This window comes from Hirundo rustica, chromosome 8 (assembly GCF_015227805.2).
Source record: "Hirundo rustica isolate bHirRus1 chromosome 8, bHirRus1.pri.v3, whole genome shotgun sequence".
In the NCBI taxonomy this organism is placed as follows: Eukaryota; Metazoa; Chordata; class Aves; order Passeriformes; family Hirundinidae; genus Hirundo; species Hirundo rustica.
In genome coordinates, this window is record NC_053457.1 from 8379643 (window position 1) to 8402104 (window position 22462).

Here is a 22462-nt window from a genome sequence, read left to right on the forward strand (position 1 = left end):
CTTTAGCAAATGTAGTTTATTCAAAAGGATTTTACTTCAATGCTGTTACTTAATGCCTGAATTACTGTGTTAACAGTCGCTAATTAATCATTGTTTTGTCTCTTGTGAAGTGTCCCTTCTCCGCATGAATGATTCATTTTGGATTTGGTTTGATAACTGTTTTAGCTGTTTACTAACAATCTTTTCTCTTGAGGCAGCTCTGTCTCTAGTTATGCAGCTGGAATTTTCCTCTTTTTTATAAAGGAGGAGCAAGATGAGGCAATCTTGCTTCAGTTCCCTGCCTGGAGCGGAGCACCCGCTCACCTTCTGCCAAGGCCACACATTGCCTGCACAACTGTGTGTCTACATTCACGTGGACAAGAGATACCCAGCTGACAGCTCAGAGATCACTGAACAGCACAGTTTTATAGCCTCCTGGTCTTGTCAGCCCCATGCAATCCTCTGCAATTCTCGTTTCCCAGCACCATTGTGAGTCTTCGACCCGTCCCTCCACCCTAAAGGATAACGCAGGACACTGCTGCTTGCTTACTGCAGGGAGCAACACACTGCTTCAGAGCCTGCAGAACGTGGCATGGACACAAGATCTCTCTCCAATCTCCTCTCCTCTGCCTCACACTGAGCTCTGAGGACATCAGTCCTCTCTGCCAGAGGCAGGGCTGTCCGAAGGTGTGAGGCCACACGTCAACTCCAGTCCCCTCCTCCCAAACCAGATGCACATGGAGCAGAAGGAGCAGCAGCTTTGTTGGATGGAGCCTGAGCTCGTAACCTCTCTGCTGTCACGTATCCATGGCTCTTTATTAATAAAATGCCTGAAGTAATGTGAACAGTTGCTGGCAATAGAGGGAAATCTTGTGAAACACGCTTTGTTTCAGTTTACCTCTGGGAGAAAAGATCTCTGTAGGGGCTTCCATGCTGGAGTGCTATCCCATATCCTTTGCTGCTGATGCTGTTTCCAATGACTGTCACAGAGCATTCATCATCTGTCAGTGCAGCATATTCCACCACTGTCACATCCCACAGGAAAGCATAATTTCCTTTCTTTGCCTGTAAACACAGCATGAACACAACACAGTCTAAACTAAACGGCACTCCTAGGTAGGACAGAACCTAAGCCAGCAAACAAATCCAGATCTTGTCACTACTTCTTGGTGGTATTTCATTAGGTCACAGTTTATATGTAGGCCTTCAACATCTAAATACATTTCTACCAGTCTTCTCTCCCACCAGGACCTCACCTACTTCAAACCTTGCTAAAATATCTTCCTTTTTTAGTATGCACATAGGATAACACAGCCAACTATAAGTGTAGGTGAGGATTATGTAACAGGTCATTAATTATAAATGAAAGCTATTGCTTTAGATGATGAAATTCGATGCATGTTTTGTAGGAGACATGGAATGTAACTGGTTCCAGACATTTATGTGACAAGACTGGCATAGCATGAGCATTAAGTGATGAACATCACAGGCACCAAAATTGTAATTTTGCAGCTTTGTTCATATAAACATGGAAATAAACAAATTTCCCTTGCAAGTAAACACAGCTCGTCTGAGAGCTTTGTTAATCCTGTAACGATAGGCACGCGCTGAGCTGAAAGAGATCCCTCTTTTCCTCAGAAGTAAGAAGATTCACAAGCATCTACTACTATCTCAGTTTTGGGATATTATTTTATTTTAACACACATCCAAGCAGATATCCTTAAATATCAGCTTTATTTGGGACTGAAACCAAGGTCTGCACACAAAGTATATAATGAATGTAAATCACCTTACTTAACACAAGATGTAAGAAATGTATCTGCAGAGGGACTCAGTAAAGTAAAATAAAACATCATTTTGTTGGTTAAAGCAACCATTGGTTGTCTAATATTTTTAGGTAGCTGAAGTCCTGTGTATATTTCCTGATGGGAACTGATTCACGAAGCTCCCCTAGCAAATTGCTACAGCTCTGGCACAGAATTAGCTCATCCTTCTGCATACTTTCAATCCTTTTTTAACCTCAGTTTTGAATTCACCTGTATGTTTGTAAGACTCCATCAGTTACTTCATTGCACTGCATTCCTCAGTTGAGCAAATAAGGTAATTTACTTCACCATAGTTTGACATGAACCATACCTTTGTGAAGTCCCTTACAGTTGCTTAGACATGACAATAAATTAAACAGGTGAGGTATCTTCTAGGAGGTGGAATTCAGGGAAACAAAGATTAAAATCTTGTTACCCAGACTTCCTGTAAGGTACTTGCTGCAATCCACCTCTCTTCCCTGTTTCCCTTTTATCTGCATCGAGGCAATCAAAGATACACAAATTCATTTGCTTCTGGGTTGAAACAGAGTAGAAATGTTATATCCCTTCTCTTTGGTAAGACGTGAAAGAGTCTGTACACTGAACCCTTAGAAAACGTTATTTTTATTACTCAGCTACACTGTGTTCCATGGTAAATAATAATACATAGGATTTTGCTACCTATGACAGGAAACTGTCAGCATTAAAAAATGTCCTCAGGGGGTCAAAACCAGCAGCACTTGTTACTGTACACAGAATTTATTCAAAATGCATGATATAAGAGAAGAAAAGTCCTGCCTGATGGATATACAGAAATCAGACACCCCAGACACACTTGGCCTAAGTCACTATGGTAAAATGTGTTTTACATTTCTCTGGGTATTTTTATGTTGACTGGTTGAATTTTTGTCTTTTTTGTTGCTGTTGCTTTGTTTGGTTTGGGTTTTCTTGTGTTTTGGTTTGGGGTTTTGGGGTTGTGGGTTTTTTTGGTTTTTGGGGTTCTTTTGGTGGTTTGCTCAGTTTAAAGAGCTGTATTTATCTTCTGTTCTTTCAGAAGTGGTCAGTGAATCATCTTTTCAAATTTACAACTTAGAAAAGTACACTGACAATGCAATACATTCCTTATCCATCTCTGAATAATACTTGGAGAAGACAATGTTCCTCAAATATTCGACTTCTACTACAATGCACTGGCTAAAGAAAAAACCACAATATTGATTCTTCTTTTCAATCCTCAGGTTTCTGTATGTTATCTTATATACAAGAGCTTTGTAAACTGACTTTCAATGCTGGACAGAAGATCTTTTGTAAAGGTCTCCTCTTTTGTAATGCTGCTATCCTAAATCATATCCTTCAACTGTAAATGGTCAATAAACCAAGACTGCCAGATCTCCTCACATCTATTTTACATATTTTTAATTACATAAATCAGTCTCTCCAATGTCATCACATCTGTAGAGCATTATTTCTCTGAGAGCCTGATCATTTTAGCATAATCAGGAATCTGACTTTTAAACTCTTGGTTGTGTAAATGTCTCAACTCCCAGAAATCCTGGGTGAAAGGCTGTGTCCCCTCCCTCTCTGACTGCCAAATCCAGAATCTCCAAAGATCCCTTTTTCCTAAGGGAAGACTTAGTTCTTTCCAAACTTCTTCCACTTGTGAAATTTTCTTCCCTGAAGAGTGAAGACCTCATACTATTAGTGAGTTCATTGTGTGGAAAGTTTTCTTATAGCAGAATGTTTAGTTGTTGTCCAAATTCGGCATCCTTCACTTCCCTGTTAATATCCTTAACTTCCCTGTTTACATCCTTAACTTCCCTGTTGTGACAGCTAAGCAGTATCATTTTTTCAATTAAAGGAAAAGCTGTCAAACTTTGAAAAACATATGTACGAGACACAAAAGTGCACACATACATGTATGTGCATTTGAAGTAGGATGACTTTTTATACACCTCCCCTAGGCAAGCAGTAAAAGCCAAATAAAATCCAATTGACATTCATTTTCAATGAAAAGTCAACCTCAAATTTTAAATGTAGTTTAAACTTTTTTTTTTTTTTTTTAAGTGAAAGACTGTGTGTGCACATGTGCCTGCCCCTTAACTTCCAGGCCACGAATGTAGGGAGACTGGCAACAGGGCCTGTGGCAAATGTCAGCTGAGAATAGGTGAGATAGCTTGAATAAAAAAAAACCTACTGAAATAAACACAGAATAAGGAGCTCAAATTTACACTTCAGTCTCCTAATTGTACTTCATATTTTGTTCCTTTCCTACGGCCTTACTGTGGCTCTCAGCATAGAGGCATGGTGCACAACAAAACAAAAGTCGCTTGGTTAAACTTTGAAAAACCTCTTTATCAGAAAGTCAGCCAAAGCAGTGCTCATTTATTCCGCCCAGGTAGGACAACTACTTTAGCTTATACCAAGGATACCAGATTTATCTTTGGTTTAAGAGATTTAAGAAAACAGATTTAAGGAAAAAGAACCTCCCAGGCAAAACTTATATTAAAAAAAATATTTCTTCTTCACAATCCTAAAAAAAATTAAAAGGCCAGAGAAGACTGCTTCCTAGACAAGACAAGGACCATAAAGAAAATAATACTCCAGGAAAGCAGTAAACAACCCCATAATGTCACTCTTCAGCATGGATAGAGAGAGAGGAATGTTGTTTAAAGGGTCCTGGCTAACTGATGGTTAAACAATGCTGCTTCAAATAAAGCATGATAAGAAATAATAATAACATGAAAAAAGATTGATTCCAGATTAATCACTGATGTATCTGTGATTTATCTGAAACTTATGAAGAAGCTATCATACTTAAGGCAGAAGTGCCAGAATAATGCAAAATTCATCATTAACTTACTGCCAGAACGGTGTCAGTGTAGCTGATCCCATTATATGGCCAGTAGCACAGAAACATCAGAAAGTGACCTTTACATTGGCATTAGTGGAGTAGTTCAAAACCACGGCTGGATAACATCTATTAACTATATGAAAGCGCTTTAAGAGAAGCAACACAGTTCTAATAAAAAGAAAAACATGCCATTTAATCCTGCTGAAATGTTTCAAACACTAAAATAATTAAGGAACCACTACAGAATGCCACAGATTCAGGTTTAAGGAAGCATTTGCTTTTGCTTCAAAGGCCGATGGGTCAAGAAATGGAGAAATTTATGAAGCTCTGTGAGAGCTATCATAATTCACAATATAAAATTCATTGTGGACAACGCAGTTTTAAAAAAATCGTATTAAATGAACTTTTAAATTACTTTTACTCTCAGAATGAAGAGAGAAGTTCACTCTGATTTAATGCTCAGTGATCATTAAGGAAGCAAAAAAGAGAAGGAATAAATTCTTACTGTGCCACTGCCTAAATCAATGATGCATTCTCATTTTGCGCTCTACTTGGTTTTGATCGCTTTTGATCAAAAGCGATGCACAGGAAGAAAAGAAACAATTGAGAGAAATTTTGGCACCAAATTGATTGGACAGGGGAAGAAGCAGTCTCAACCAAAGCAGGGCATTATAAAATGCAATAGTGAGTTTAACTCTCCTAACTGTATATACAGCAGATACAGGATCACATGGGGATCAAATTACTGCATTCTTTCAAAGCAAAAATGGGTGCTCCCAAAGGAAATCAAAACCACTTTGGTGCCAATCAGTAAGTACCCTGATTGTCACTGGATGCAAAGCAAACAGTTCACTGAGATCCTGGCTGTAGAAACTTTCCTGTGACAGCATTAGTCACTCCTCGTCTATGATAGTCCCAGACAGCTCAAAGTGGCAAAACAACATTCTGTATGGGCTGGTGCTTGGTGTGGTTTCTGCTCCTGTGCTCTGCTGAATAGGAGGAGGTTTTCCATCTTCAGTGACCACTTTCAACTACCTTGGGAATACAGCAAAAGCAACCTTCCCCCCGCCACCCTCGGCTCTTAAGAGTTCTCCTGTCACTTTTGTGACAGTGAAGTGCATTCCTGTCTCTTCCGTGGCTCTCCCAGTGCGGCAAAAGCTGTGCCTTGCCCATGGGAGACGGTCACTGGCTGCAGGGACCCTGCCGTGTCTGAAGAGACACCTCTGCCATGGCAACCAAACGCCATGAAAGCTCAGATGACTTTCTTCCACTGCCATCCCTTTGTTTTCAGACAAAGGGAGTAGGAAAATCTCCATGAAATAGAGAAAGATAAATGGAATAGGAACAAACACCTCCAATACCTGTCTGTGGCAAAAATAACCAGCACTCCCTGTTTTGCACTGGAGTGGCATTGCTTTGTTTATAACTGCAGTTGAACTATGGTACTGTCTGAAGAAAACAGAAAGGAGAAGGAGGGAAGAAAGAGTAGTAGTGATTTTTTTCCTTTTTTGCTTTGTGTCAGGCAAGTGCTCATTCAGAAAAATGTTTTATGAATCTTTTTATGCTAGAGAGATTTATAGTTCCCATTTCCTATGAAACACATTTGTAAGGCACATTTACATCTCTTTCATGCAGCAGTATGTGTTTATGGATGGAAACTCTCATTTCCTTGGCTGACATCAATTCTCTTTTAGAAAAAACCCAGAATTTCTAGCCATAATACTTGACATAGAAGACTTGTCTGTTTTTTCAGACAGTTCCATGAGCTAGGAAGGGTGACACTTCAACTACAAACACAATAGTTTAGTTGACAATGTTCTTAAATATTAATGCCAATTTATGTAGGTGTCTAATCAAATAGGGGCCTTGGTCATCTTTGGGGACTGAAGTAAAGTTTAGTTGTTGTTGACATTAATTGAATGAGCTGATCCAGTTATATAAAAATCACCCTACAACACTGAAACCAAACTTAGTATAAAAAGTTATTATCACATAGATAGGATGGAGCTGCCAGCTCCACACAGACAATATAATTGGTATTCTCAACTGCCTGCCAATCTACAGTTACATTTCTGGCTTAGCAAATGCAGCTATCATAAATGGCAGCATGCACTAGGCTTACAGAATAAGAGTATTTACAATTTCATGGATAAAGAGCATCCGCTAACACAAGAATGTCAGGAAAAAAGAAAACTAAAGTACTGTATATTTTTCTAAGGCAAACTGTTTCGTTATGGGCTTAAATGCTAGGGTACATAGAAAAGTATTTAATGTTTCTATTTCTCCCCTAAATGATACCAAAACATCTCAAAAGAGGCCTCATTTTCGTAAAGTGCTGAGCAGATTAAGGGGAAAAAAACCAAACCAAAACAACCACTGCAGACCTTGCTATTGTCAGAGCTCTGGCTTGTCCTCAAGAACTGAGGTTTTTGGAGCTGAGGGCAGAGGGCTCTGGGGAAGCTCATCCGAGGGATGGGCAGGGTGAACCCAGACTTTTGACTGAATACCCGTATGCTAAGACGTGAGAATGTCCGCATAAAGATTTTGTCCAAAAGTTGAGCAAAGAGCTGGGAACCTCTTTGCTAAAGGAATTTGAATTGGGAAATGGGACGGCTTGCGTTACTTGTGTTCACCCTCTTCAGGGCACCATAAAACCAGTAGATTTTGGATACGGTCCCTCTGACTGCTCAGGAAAGGTTTCAAAAATTCAAAATAGAAAACGGAAATGCAAGCCAAAGCCATTTTATTATGTCCCACATACAAGAGCATGAAGAACTAGTAAATCAGTGTTTCACAGACAAGAGTATCTCTGATCAAACATTCGCTATGGTAATAAAAGCTGTTAACTTGTTTTAGGGAAAAAATCAATTGACAGGTGAAGAGGACACTTCTCACTAAAGGAGCTGCACATCAAGGCTTTCAGCATGTCCGCATCCCTTCTGTGTAATGTACTCCTGGACAGGTGTTTGATGTAAGGCGCCGCCTGGTTTTGTTGAGATTCAAGATGGGGAGCAGAGAGGAGAGGGAGGCTGTGAGAGGGAGAGGGAGCTTCTGTAATGGCCAATACTCCTTATCACAGGACTCAGAACAAAGATGCAGCATCCTAAGCTGCATCTTTGCACATCTTCACAATTTAAGCACACATCAGTCCTTGAATCCCACAATAATTCTCTGTTCCATGAAAAAACATGTAGCTTTATCTGAGAGAAATAACGTTTTGGTAAAACACAGTGTTGTGTGAATGCATTTTTGAAGGTCTGGAATAAACAACAAAAAATCTTGCATTAATCTTCTGTTTTAAGAGAAATGAGTATGCATTCTGTGGATTTCTTAGTTCTTACTTAGTGGATCCCTAGAACTCCGGAAAAAGAAAACTAACTCAAATGAGCAAGGGACAGTAGTCACCACTGGATAATGTGAAGAATTACATCCAAAAAGGCATTATCAAAGCTCCCATGAAACTGAAAAACCTTACGGCCAGATCCAAAGGACTTAGATTCTGAAGAACTTAGGCAGAGCTGAAGTACTTAAATTCAGAACAATGACACCAAAATATGATTATCTGCCATCGAGATACTAAAAGGAACTTTATATAGGGATTTAGGGGAGTTTTAAATAACTGTAATTTCTTTCCTTTGACTTAACATTAGCTCCATAGAAACAACATTGATACAGAAATTAATTGAAAACCCCTGTGATACAATCTTACCTTCCTGATGCCTTCAGAAGGGTTTGATACGCAATTATCTGCCCCATTATTCTTACTGATAGTCCTCCACAGTTCAGCAAATGTGTTGTCCTGCTCCAAAGGGTTGGTCCCTTTTGCTTTAAAGTATTCATACACTGCTGAGTCCCTGACTGTACCATAAGATATATCCATTTGTTTGGACAGATCCTGAAATGTTCTGAAATTCAAGCAATATTGAGAAATTAGTGTGATGCAGTACATTAGCAAGATTTCATTAATTAAATGGTTTCTTTCTATGTCTGTCATTCATCAGAAAGCACTTACCCTCACCAAATAACATTTCCATATTTCATTCCTCCTCGTAAAGGAAAGCCAAGCAGTTATTTAACTGTACTGAGATCATATGATTTTAACTACACCCAAGCTCTGTTTCAACCCAGTGAAGATTTTTGTTTTTTGACAGATAAAATTCATGTTAAATATGCTACCAAGACCGTACAAGAATATAATGTGACAAAGACTTACCTGAACAGAGGAAAAACTCAGATTACAAATATAAACTTCCAGCCCCATCAACTTCACCAGAAATACCTTGCAGAATTTCAGTGGAATTAGTTTGCAGTTCTACCAATGCTCCATCTGACTCCAAATCAATATGACTGTTTTAAACAAATAAAATCTTGCTTCCAATTTCCACTAAGACTCTCTTGCTCTCTCTTTTCACAGCCTCTGGTAAAACAGGCATTTTTCATTCACACAGAGGCCTAACTTTCATTTACTCATCATATACCACTCTGGAAGTGTAAATGGGTCTCACCCTGAGCGGCTGTGAATGCACAATTTATTTTCAAATTGTACAGAATGTAATTCACTCCTGTTTTACAGCTTTTCCTGCACTGAAGGGTGTAAATCACTGCCTGCATCAATGAAAACCAGCCTAAGCTTCAGAACATTTAAGGTGGCATCACTGCCATCAGAAGCAGCATCCTGGCTGTCTTCCCTCTCTCTGAGGTTCATTCCCATTCCTGTGCCTTCTTCCTTTGCCCTAGAAGTATCACTTCTGTGCAGTGCCACCATTTTTCCATCTGAGCATACAAATATACAACACACATTCAACCTCTGACAACCACACACGGCAGCAGGGACCAAACTGAATCTCATAAATAATGGCTTCTTTTCTTTAAAATGCTTTATAAATATGTGGCTTCACATATTAGCAACATGCTTCTGATATAACCAACTAACATTGCTTGACGTCAGTTAAACTAAAGCATCCCTCCCCATTTCTTTTTTCCCAAAAACAATCTTTCAGAAACAAAAACTTCCCCATCAATAGATCTGAAAGGCCCACTCTTGCCACCTTCCCCACACCTCCAGCTCCTGGAACCACAAGAGCAGAACATTTTGGCTTGCAGCTTGTGCAGATTTCTTCACAATGCTCCTGAGCAGCCTTCTCCTGGCCCGTGAGCCAAAGCTGTTTTCCACAGCTGAAGACTTGTCACAGACAATATTTTTCTGCCACCCTCTTCCCCGTTTCCCTGGGGAGATGCCACTGCTGACACCTCACACGCCTCTAAGATTCCCTGCTACGCTATTTAAAGCAAAGCAATCCCGGCATATACACCGTGCCACATAAAAACACAAAGAAAGCTCTTCCCTCTTCTCCCTCACATCACCCCCAGGCCCCCCAAGTTCAGCTGCAAAAGGTGCCCATCTCTGGGAGTCCTGGTGTGGGAGCCCTGTCCCCAGGCTGCAGCTCCAAGGGCTGCCTCTCAGCACACCCCCCGCCCCAAACTCTTCCAACTCACAAGCTGCTTCAAACAGTTTAAGTGGTTTAAGTTCTTAAATTGTGTTAAGGACTTTTTATCATTTTAAGCTGTTAAGCAGCTTTAAGTAAGACTGTGTGAACAGTTTCTACATGCATTGCACACTTGTGGATTTGGGCTAACTCGAGGAGTTCCACCAAACCCCAAATATCCTGTTATTTCCCTAGCTCTGTATATGGCAATTGATAAAGTACAAAACAAACATCCTGGAGCTTGTTGGAAACTCAAAAAGCTAATGAAAAATGGGAGCATTTGTTCAGATTTTATTTCTTTCTTTAACGATCCTGACAGGTCTATTCTGCTCCCATCTCCTATAGATTCTATGGAACTGTTTTTCTTCCAGTCTTGATCTACATGATTACATGCTGCACTTAGTTCTGTCTTTATTTTTTTAAAGTAAGTTTCATCATATCCCAGGGAATGGCTTAAACCCCAGGAACAGATGAACTGGCTGATAAAAGACACATTTCTGCCTATAGGGCAAAGAAAGGTACTCAATATACACAGGCTATTGCTTCTGTGGCAACCCTTTCCCCCCAGGTTTAGTGCAGAGATTTTGGTGTGTGTAGGAAAGCATGTTTAGTAGAAGCACAGCAGCAGAAATATGTTTAATTAATATACTTTAACACAAGTTTCAGCTGGTAACAACTTTACAAATGCCTACTGCTGATACTGCTATTCTCTTTGAAAGTTTGAACATGAGGGTTTGGATAGTAAAAAAAAAAAATAATTAAACTTGCAATTTTAATATTATTAGTATTTCCTGTTTTCCTTTATTGTCATGGAAGCTTTTACTCAGAAACGTGCATTGTGTTTTAGCTAAATTGCACTTTATTGGCAATCAGTATTTTTATTTTAGCTAAATTACATTTTATTGACAATCAGTACGGCACAAAAGCACAGTACATGTTGCTTTACAAGCAGCACAGTTTGTTCAATTCTCTAAGCGTCACAGGGCAGAGAGAGCAAATCTGGGGTTTAAATCAAGTGCTTGCAATAAGCAGACAAGCATACAGGTGGCAGGGAGGGAAGCACAGCGCTGGCCTGGGTGTGGGAGTAAGGTAAGCCATTTAGCTGGCACCATTTCCTTGGAACAGAAAATGTGGAGTATTGTGTGTCCTAAGGATTTCTTGAAGTGCGCTGTTGGATGTTTTGGACCGCTTAGCCAAAAACCTATCCCAGAAATTATCCTGACAGAGAGTGGTCAAAGCCACAGCTCTTACTCCTTATAAAAAAATATCTCTGCTGTATTTCTGCACTGAAAGTGGAGGTGATGCTCAGCACCTCCATGGGTAGAGAAGTGGCCGAAAGATTTTGGCAAGGTGGGCATGGGCACAAACATAAATGATACTGGACGGAGATGAATTATCTCCTACTTTTTACAGGGTGAAGCAAGACAAAACCACTTTGCAGACAAAACCACTCACTGCTACATTTCAGATACTGTCTGGATCTCACAGTTGTGTCATTCTCTAAAGGCAGCTGCTGTCATCGTTCTTAAGCTTTATTTGTGGGCCCATCTCCTTTAGCCACTCAAGTTCTTGTCTCACTTTCCTATGGCAAAGATTTCATGCATTTAATATACAAAATTATTTGCAACAAAAACGTGCAGCATAACAAGATGCCCCATTAACCTTACCACCTCAGCTGCTGGATCTCACAAGCCATTAAAGGCTCTTTGTGAGTGTGATTAAAGATAAAGCCAGTAAAGCAGAAAAAGCCAATGCCCCTCACTTACAGTTACAGGAGCACAACTTCAATTTGTAGATAAATACATCGACAGTGTGACTGCTATAATTGACAAGTGCATGTAAACCAATTGATTTAAGTAAATGTATCTGCAGTCAATCTAAAGAAAAATGTTGTTTTTTAAACCTGTATTACCAGCCAAAATATTTAATGCCCCTATTTATGCCTGTTAGATGAACACAACAACTGATATGTACTCCCAGTGGAATTACAATTACTTCCTGCAGAGTCAACTGAAGACTGGGTTCTCCGCTTGTGTGGGTTTTGTTGTGTTTTTTTTTTTTTTTTTGGTTAGAGATTTATTGACATAAAACAAATGCTGCAGAAGACACAGACAGGCAATAGTGGCATTAGTATTTATAATTAGACCACTAGAAGTGATTGCCAGAATAAAAATTCCGGTTAAGATACACTTTTTGCAGATGTGTTCTTACTTGTAAAAGCCTCACGTAGCTGTAGATATACAGACTAAAAATATGCTGCCAGTGTGGGTTTATTTTACTCTGTTACTGCTATATGACCAAGACTTCTGGATGAATAATAAGTGACAGACTAAACTTGACACCAGGTGCTTTGAGGTAACCGCTGATCAATTAACTCAGCTGGAGGCACCTGGATCATGAGATGTGATCAAAGTATTTTTCAAAAGAAAAACATGTTCCTCACAAATTAAAAAATAAAATTAAAAAAAAAAAGTGGAATTTTTTTTTTTTTTTTTTTAGTGACCCTGAGATTTTTTTGCTCAATGCAGCATAATATTCTAGCTGATGACTTCCATCAAGATAAAGTGTCCTAGACATTATGGGAGTTTTTAAGCTGCTCTGCCTAAATGAAGTCTTAAAAATGCATACATCAAATGTATAGTACAAGTCCTCATTTTCTATCTTCAAATTCCTTGAGGCAAAATTATTTTTTTAAAACTTTTTTTTTTTTTTTCTCCGAAAGTTAGGAATTCATTACATCTCCAGAATTAAATATAAGTGCAGTTTCTAACAAGGAACTGTTTTCTCCACACTGTTATGTGAGAGGGAAATATGTGTTTTACGCACTGGAAAAATGGTAAACCCAGTAAACTTCAAAGTAAAAACAAAAGTATCTGAACTGATTTGACAAGCTTGTAAGCCTAAGAAACACCTATGGCTAAAACCTAGAACATAAAATTCTATCTAAAAGGAGATTTATTGGATAAAGTTATACCCAGTGGAAAAGCAATGAGTTGAAAGAGAATTCTGCCTACTGTGAGCTGCAGAAAAGGGCAGAATTTTGAGACCTAAAACTGCTGAGAACTCCTCCCTCCAAGGGAGAATTTTCCATGACAATGAGGACAAATAAGAAAATGGCGTTAGCTGTTGCTGACCACATCAATCCACTCACTAAGAGTTGAACTTAGAAAGCAAGCAAGCACTGCCAGATCAGATTCTCATTCGCAGATGTCCCCCAAGAGAAAAGAGTCTGCAAAGCTGAATCACGGCTGAAGAGGTACTGCAGGGGTACAGACAACGTCTCCATGAGCAGATCTTACATTCAGAACCTCAGTCCTGATCAACTTTTTTATCCATTTATGAATCTGCTAGGCAAATGGTATGAGCCTCAATCCATTGTTCACAAATGAACAATCTTTGGAACTCCAGTTTTAAGCAAAATTTATGAGTGGGTAGGGTAAATTTTGCCTTCAGACACCGAAACTGAGTTCAAACTTTCACAAAAAGACATCCTCTAGGGCTGGTCTACCCAAGTTGAACAGTTTAACTGGTTGAAGAGCTGAAAAAAAAAAAAAAAAAATCCTTCTGTTATGGATATAAAGTACCACTAGGGGATGATAGGCTCATTGACTCAGAGATTTGCATGAAGAGTTTCACTGCATTGCAAAATGCAAGTTAAAATAGCACAAGCCCACTTAAAAATGGAAGAGAGTAGCAGTTAGTGTCTCCAAACATTAGTGCAACTGATATTTCGTGAGTCTTTAGCTGTACAAGAAAGGGGGATATATTGGCTGGACAATGAGGTAACATTAGAATTGATTATCTTTAGCACCTACAAGTCTAAAAAGTAAATGTACTCAAAAAAAAAAAAAAAAAAAAAAAAAGTATTATGACATATTTTGGTAGATTTTCAGTGTTCCAGGCACATATAGGAATGTTATTAGTGTGTTTTAAACTGGACATACAAAAACTAAAAGACAGGCTACTTTAAAGATTATTCTCAGTGAGTCCAATAAAACTGTTCAAGGTACTATTAGAATGGCAGTACCCTTAGTACAGAGAATTAAAATGAAAACAAGTTTATCGCCACTTCTTATAACCTAACACTTCAGAACTCGGTCCATGATTTTAATTTGGGCATCTCGGACTTTCTTAGAAATTACGAATAATGAAACTGAGCTCTTAAATCAATCCTTAGATTGTCAGCTTCTCTATAGTGATGTGATCAAATCCTGCATTGTTCCATTTCACTGCAAGTCACTTTAAGTGCTCTTAATTCTGTCTCAGTGCAGTAATGTGAGGAGCAACAGGTTTCTTCATCAAATACTCTAAGCAAAACTTTAATTTTAGCAACAAAGCCATTCCAGTAGAGATCAGCAGCAGTACTTGTATGCTTAGGATACACTTTTCTGGGTCAAGTCCTTCACCAGCAAATATATACTGCTTTATGATTCATATAAAACTCATTTTATCTGCTCTCCATGAAAAATACCATCCACTTTAAACAAAAGCCTTAGCAGAAAAAGCCTCACGAGAGTTTTCTACAAGGGAAGCTGTACGTATTGACAGATTAAACTCCACTGAATCAGTGGAGCTGCAGCCCTTCACACCAGGACTGAACCTTTCCAAATCCCAGCAGGAGACAAACAGTGCAGACAGGGCTGTGTCTGCTCCTGTCCTCAGCAGTGGGGCAGGAACGGCTGCTGCACAGGATTTCAAAGAAGCAGGGACTTTCCTCCAGTGGCAAAACCAATCAATCGATGTGTGTCACAGAACACGTTGCCATGTCAACCACCTATTCTTCCTATAGTTAAAACAAATAGTGATTGAACTCCTCAGCAGGTAATGGCACTGCAGCAGCTTTTTCCATCGCTATAATGGTCACTGCTGCCAGTGTGGAGGCATCTCTGAGACTCTGATTGGATTGGGACTTCACAGCCCTAAATTAGGTGTGACCAAAAGTAAAATATAACACTGTTCCGGGGAGAGGCTTTATTTCCACCCCAGGAGCATGGGGTTTGCTACACATTCTGCATGCCATGTGTGATGGCAACACTTCTGTCACCCACCAGTGCAGCAACAGGACCCTCTCTCTTCTACTGCCCCAAAGAAACTGCTTTTGCAGGCTACCTGGCAGACTCAATAGATAGAGCAGTACTGCTGGGATCAGAGAAACTAGTTATACACACAGAAGCACGTGCTCAAGGTTCCCAGGACTGGAGACAAAAATACAAACAGTAAGAAAAATGAAAAATGAAACAGCCAAATAATACATACACAAAGCACTAGAAGCACTGAACTTGTACAGCCTCCAAACTAATCTCATTCCTTTCAAATAAATTCCAGTAGCCTCTGTTCCCACATGCAAAGGGAAAGACAAGTAAACCAAACTAAACTGTTTTCTTAACTCCTGATATAGCACTGGCTTCCCTGCAGAGTGTTTTCACTGGGGCTCTGTTCCTGAGCTACTGCATGATTAAGTTTTAAAAGAAGGGAACAGAATGTAAACCCACTGAAATGCAAAGACATTCAAGCCACTAATAACTGATACACTGGCATGTTTGTGATTTTTAGTGGCAATTAATTGCTAGCTAAATACATTTATTGGCAAAACATTTGGAGGCTTTGTGTATTAAGAGTCTGAGATGCAGCAGAAATACATTCTATTACCAACACTTGAATTTCCACTCTTTACAGATCTCGGAACAATCTGCAGTTAAAGTGCGGAGGATGTAGGATTAAAAAAAAACCTCATACAAGTAGGCTGCGTCCCATTGCTCACAGAAGTTTTCTTTGTATCTTCCAGCAGTTTATTTAGGAAACATGCTCGTTTCCAAAAAAGGACTTAACGTTGTTTCTGGCTACGAGACTCAAATTTGGATCCCAAAATCAACCTGGATTCTCATCATAATCAGTAAAACAGGTTCTTCTGTAAACAACATTAAACCTCTGGGTATTCCTATCCACTCCTGTTTCTAAATTATGCCCTCGGGCATTCAGGACCACCTCAGCAACTCCAATCGTCTGCAGTGATCTGTGTGAGTGTGACTTGACTTGTCACTAGATCCTAAAAGTTCATTTTGCCTAGAGCTGACTGACACTGGCTCTGCTCCAGCACTGCACATAAAGAAATCCGTTAAACAGCTAGAAATAAGCTAAGATCTCCTGGTTGCCAGTCCAGTGTTTCTAACTATGCTTCCAACCCTTCTCCTCTCCAGACCTCCTCCAGGCAATGAAAGCATAAGTCATTTAGATTGCTGATTTTTTTTTTTTCATTAACTTATTTGTAATTTATGTTTTCTTTCTATCTGGGTAATCCTGGATCCTTTATCCACATTCCATATTCCATTCAACAGTTTGAAGGAAAATAAAATGCAAAGAAAAGGTGAAAATGCCTCAAGAGCATGTTTGGAGGAAAAAACACTCCTGTTTGGATTTCCTTTGAGTATTTTCTTGCTTTACTTTTAAACCACTTTGCCCTTGTGGCCTTTGTCTGAGCAGCTCAAAGGGTTAACATGCTAATTAAAGCAAGGTATTCTACTCCTTAAATTATTAATTAAAATAAAAACTGCAGCTGGTGTTTAACAGCACCTTGGTCCCAGCAGCAGGTTTTAGTCAGTTCACCTAAATCAAACATATCAAAAAGTTGGCATGAAAATCATATTGTCTGAATCAAACACATCTGGCAACTGACAAATGCTTTTACCTATAATGAAAATAACAAACTACCTATTACATATGCAGATACATTTTAAATTGTTTGCTACGCTGATGTCTTCTACCGCTCACATTCAGAAGCTAAAAATCCTAATGAAGATTAATGATTAAGATCGAGAGGGAAGAAATTGCTTTCTTCCTTTTCCACTGCTGTTCTAAGTACTGATAACGATGTTGTTCTGTTTTGCACTCGCACGACAAAGAGTAGCTTTTTAATTAAACAGAGTGGGCAACAGATAAGCTTGGCTTCTTGGTGCAGGCTTATAAAGCCTTTACTTGCGGTTAGTGGTGCTTTATACAAGGGCTGTTAGGACATCATTAAAGTCCATGAAATCCCAGCGTGGAGTAAGGTCCTACACAACTCTTTATTAAGTTGTGGTTTACCAGGAGTCCTGCATGTCAGCAGTCTCATAGCTGGGGTGGAGGGGCTGGATGAATCCAGATCTGTCAAAGGCACAGTGTGATGCTGGAAAACAGCTTCACACCCCTCCCTTACCACAGGGAGACGAAAAGAGAACAGGGGCTCTCAAGAGGCACCTTGATTTCTAGAGCATGTGCTGCATACTCCTGGGAAATCAAAATATAGGGCTCTTCATGAATACTGGAAGCACATATAGCATTCATCAGTTATTATTGATGTCTAAAGTGCATGCATTACACATGCATGTTTTCAAGTCTGGAGGCCCACATGCCTGTTCCTCAGAGGACCCAGACTGAGCACACGGTGCATGGTGCACTTCCCATCTCATCCTGATGTACAGGAAGAGAGATTTACCCTTTGTTCTGTCTTTCTCCTCACACTGAACACAAGTCTCTCTGAATACTGAACCTCATACTAGAAAGCACCAAAAAAGCACATCAGAAAAAGCTGGCTGCTCATTATATTGAGATTAATTAGTTTATTGGGTAGCTTAATTATAAACCTTAAAATATGAGCTTGGAAATTGCATTATTGCCTTATGTAAGAAACACAGTATTTAACATCCGCCCCGTTCTGACTGATGGTTCTCTATTTTCTATATAGACATGACTATTCATAAATCGATTAAATTAAATCAGTGGCACATCCTCTCAGGCTGGTTTTAATGGTTTAGAAAGCAAACAACTTCAATGCCTGTGATTACACTTCTTGTAATGCAACAAACTTTGTCAGGTGTATCAAAACAGCTTTTCTGAGGCAACGCCGTTTCCCCCCTCATGCCCAGATGAGTCTGGAAACACTCCTGTGTTACAGCATATTACAAAGGGGGCACACGTGCAGAAGAGAACACTGCTCAGTAAGGCAGGTGAGCCCGGGAAAAGGAAAGAACACATGCAACCCTCCTCTTAGCAACACAGTACTATTCCAGCAAAGTTTTCTTTCTCTCCAGAAAGTATTTTGCAATGTAAGAATCGCGAGGATAGCGCTGATGGTAATCAGCAGTAGTATCTTAGTTCCCAAGGCAAGTTCCTTTCTCCCCTAAACATCCAAAACCTGCATTGATTAAAAATGTTTTGCTGGGCTTGTTTTGTTTTGTTTTGTTTGGTTGGTTTGTGGGTTTGTTTTTACATCATCAGGAATAGTTTCTAAATCTCTTTATAAAGAGATTCAATTTTTAAAGCCTTTCTTTAAATGGCAAGTTTACAGATTTCCGCTTCAGGGCAAGATGGTTGATAAATATTTTAGAATGTATTGGAACAATTTTTTTCAGCAGATGAAATATCATCCTATATATCAGTTAAGAGTGTCTGGGGTGAGAATCTATCATGGAGACATTTATGAGGGGAGTGGCTATTTTATATTTGATAGATTTAAGTGGAAATGTCAAAGAGAAAAGTATCTAGATTAAAGGCATTTGCAAGATGTTGGAGTTTAATATCCTGAGGCAGAAGAAAAACCCAAACAAGATTAACAACATAAAAATAATACATTTCAAAATACCAGACTCAACAAACATCAAGAACTAGAGAAGAAAGTCTCTTGGGGTGTTGCTTTAAAAGAAAAAGGATACAGAAGGGCTGGCAATTCCTGAAAGATACCATATCAAAAACACAGATGCAAACCATCTTAACGTGAGGAAATATTAAAAGACGTTATAAGAAGCTGCAAAAGCTTCTGCAAGTGCTCTTTCACGACCTAGAAAACCAAAATCACTCCCTTTAAAGCGTAGTGCAGCCATTGGACTAGCAAACCGTACATACTATAAATGTTTGGGAATTGTGCAAATGCACGAGATAAAAAGAATCAAGGAGCAAGATAAATCCTCCTCACAACACCAATAAACTTAGTTTGCATGATTTGTCATGATTTGCAGAAAGTGATTTATGTCCTCCCTTGACTAAATTTCCAGTGGCCAGAGCAGAAGATGGGAAAATTACCTTTGCTGTTAGGTGGGTGAGAAAATCTAATGCTGAACAGTCACGGCACAAAAATGACAGAATGTTGGTGAGGAATTGTGCAAGGTGAGAAGATAGTTTTTTTACATGAACAAATGAAGCAGTTCCCAAAATATTTTAAGAGATGAGCAGAGTTGAAGCCTAATGCATGCCCTGTCTGAAATGACAGTAATTAAAAAAACAGGTACAACTGCTCCTTCTCAGAAGTGAGAACAGTGACTTCCAATTTCATCTCATGGTTTTGCAGGAATGAACTTGCTGTGATTAGGTGTTTACTAACTACTGGTAGTTTCGTGAATACAATTTATTTGTTCTGGCTCCAGGAATGCTCTCAGAGAGACCTTCTGGCAATTTGGAAACCTATGCAGTAATAATCACTATATTACCCTGGAACAGAAGAACCTGCATGACTTTTACAATAGGGCCCACTTTACACTAACTACTCTGATGAGTACAGATAAATTATATAAAATGCATGTTATTTCACAGGGGTTTTGGGTTGGTTTGGTTTGCAGGCAGCTGCTTTACTTCACCACGTCATTAAGATATCTCCCTGAAAACGTGGGAAAAAACCCCCAATGACCAAATTCTTTAATGGCTCAGACACAGAATTATTTCCAAAAGAGAATTCTCCATGGAGATTTTCTTCTTCCTCCTGTTTTTGTCTTTAGAGATGATGGATTGGGCAGTTAGGAGATGCTTAAAGCTTTAAGGCCCTTTCTGTTTGATTTGCCATAGTAATAACTATTTTGCTTTTTTAATATCCTCCTGTATTACATGGTATTATCAGTTCATACAAGACATTAAATCAGCTTCTTTGGAGAAAAAGTAATAGAAATCTAAGTATCCTATTGAGCAAAAATCTTCCATTACTGTGTTACGTATTGTTTATCCCTTAGGAGTTAAACAGAAAATATCCCCTGACAAAATCATAGGTGCTATCCATGTAATAAAAAGAAGCCTCATCTTACAACAAGGAAGGTGTAACTCAGGGGCCAGTGGGATTTAATGCATGCAGAAAGCATACAGCTGCTCTGTGAACAGCTGGGAAAAACCTGTATTAATATGAGATAATCTGACCCAAAAGGTGACTCTGTCCGAGCTGAGGAGAGTCTGAGTATCAAATATCAGATCTAAACCAATCCTTGTACATTTTGACGGGCTGTCCTGAGGGCTGCTATTCTTGCTAGATTTTTGTCCTTTCAAAGCAAAAGAAAAAAAAAAATATAATAAAGATTTTACTACCTGCACAGATGGTAGATTTTGCTAATGTTATATCCAAATCATTTTCTTCTCCAAACTGTGCATGCATCTGAATTTTAATGCCTCAACCCACCTCGGCCATAGAACTTCACAGTAACCAGAACAAACGAAGAGATGCTATGACATAGGTCTCTCAAAAGTCAAGGTGGAGAGATGTGGAATCACAAATCTCTTTCTTTGCCATTGATCTCCAATCTACGCCGCATTTTTTAAGGGAAACTGGAGAGATGGAATGCAAGCTTGATTTTCAGCTGTGCATTCTCACTCTTCTCAGAAAAACGTCCCTGGGAAATATTTGCACTTAGATGCTTGCCTGCTTGTTCAATTAGAGTAGTAATTAGGATCCATTTTAAACCGTGCTTGAACGGCATATGCCAACTCTCAGAAAGCTTTTCAAAAGGCTCCAGACTCTGTGGCTTTCCCGGCAGCACCCACTGGGCAGCACCGTCAATAGGAGTGAAATGAAAAGACAAACAATGGGAGTTGGAGCACTGGCAGCAGCCCAGTGCCTTGTCCTGAACAGAGCCAGAAGGCAAATGCTGGCAAGCTCTGCCCCTGAGCACTGCTGCCCTGCTGCACTGAGCATTTCCCAGGAAATTTCACCCCTGTGCTCCAGATTGGGAATGTTCTGGAAAGGAAAAAAAAGTTCTGAGCTCTTGCACCTTTCTTACACTCTTTTTTAGCCTTTTTTTTTTTTTTCCTGGAGGGACTTAATCTAGTTATTTAATGATTGAAGCTTTTGCTCACAGGCCTTTAATAATAATCACAATAATTATTTTTTATCATGCTCATTCATACGTGCCTCCTGCCAACATGCCTGAGGTGCTGCACAGACGCTGCAAAACACAGTACAAATTAAACATAACAAAAGAAAATCCAGTGAAATATCTTAAAAGACACATCAGATGTTAACAAGAGAAAGGTTGTTTTCAAACGTGAGGAATTTCAAGACAAAATTGCTGTGAATACAGAGGGATTCTGGTGAGGTTCTTGCCACCAACCCTATCAAATCCACTTAACTACAGCAGATGAAACGTTTGTTCATTTCCCTCTGGCCAGCATCTTCCAAGTACTTTTCTCATTTTAAAATATTTTGGGATTGCTTCTGTTTTGTATGCGACCCAGAAAACCTATCTTTCTTTGATACCTGCAGTGCTACTACAACATGGTCATTTACGGCCATCACCTTTAAAACAGCCAAACTGACAATATGCCATATAGAAAATATTATTACTGTGTTGTACAGAAAGAGAATCAAGACAGAGAGGAGGCTAAGCTTGCCAAGATCAAACAAAGCTTGTGGTAGAAAAAGAATTTGCACCCAAGTCTTCCAAGCCTATCACCCCAACTAAGCTGCTCTAAATCTTCAGCTGTCACCGAAACACAAGAAATTGGGGGATTAAAATACAAATAAGGAAATCTAAAATCATGAAACAACAGCTGTGATCTTAAAGCAGATATATTATGCATTTGTATGCAGTCCATGAATGCTTATAATACAGATGCCTCTCAAGGCATCCATAACATGTGAAAATGTTAAGGATCCATTTGATAAAATCTTACATTTAAACTCTTTTGAATTTGCAAATAGAATACCTTTTTTTGTCCTATTTTTTTGGCATGATTCTTAAGCTCTGGTCAGACAAGCTCTCCTAAACCTGAGTTTCAGAATATCTGTGCAGCTATTGAACTGCACGTAGACTGCTTGTTAACAAGAAATGAAGCTGGAATGTAAGTCACTGCTAATTAAACTCATAATTACAAATGGAAGGTCAGACAGCAGATCCAAGGGCTGTTTGAAAATTTAATAAGACAAAAGAAAGAACAAACTCACATGTAATAATTCTGCCTTACTTGGCAGACTGACCCATTAGAAGACTCCTCAGCCACACACAGTACTGAAGGCAAATATTAGAATATAAATGCAAATCACTTGGGTTTAAACAATTAGCACGGGCTCTAAACATTACCTAAATTTCTTATTAAAAACAAAAATTGAGAACTGA

At 39.2% G+C, this 22462-nt stretch overlaps 1 protein-coding gene across 6 annotated transcripts in view; it reads right to left on the bottom strand.

Moving 5' to 3' along the window:
* Positions 1-22462, bottom strand: part of GRID1 (glutamate ionotropic receptor delta type subunit 1) — a 539944-nt gene that overhangs the window by 18133 nt on the left and 499349 nt on the right. For all 6 annotated transcript variants that reach the window (XM_040071277.2, XM_040071278.2, XM_040071276.2 and 3 more), the window contains 2 exons: positions 8345-8540; positions 878-1044 (listed from right to left, as the gene is read on the bottom strand). In XM_040071277.2, the coding sequence (XP_039927211.1) occupies positions 878-1044; positions 8345-8540 (363 nt within the window). The remainder of the gene's footprint in view (positions 1-877; positions 1045-8344; positions 8541-22462) is intronic.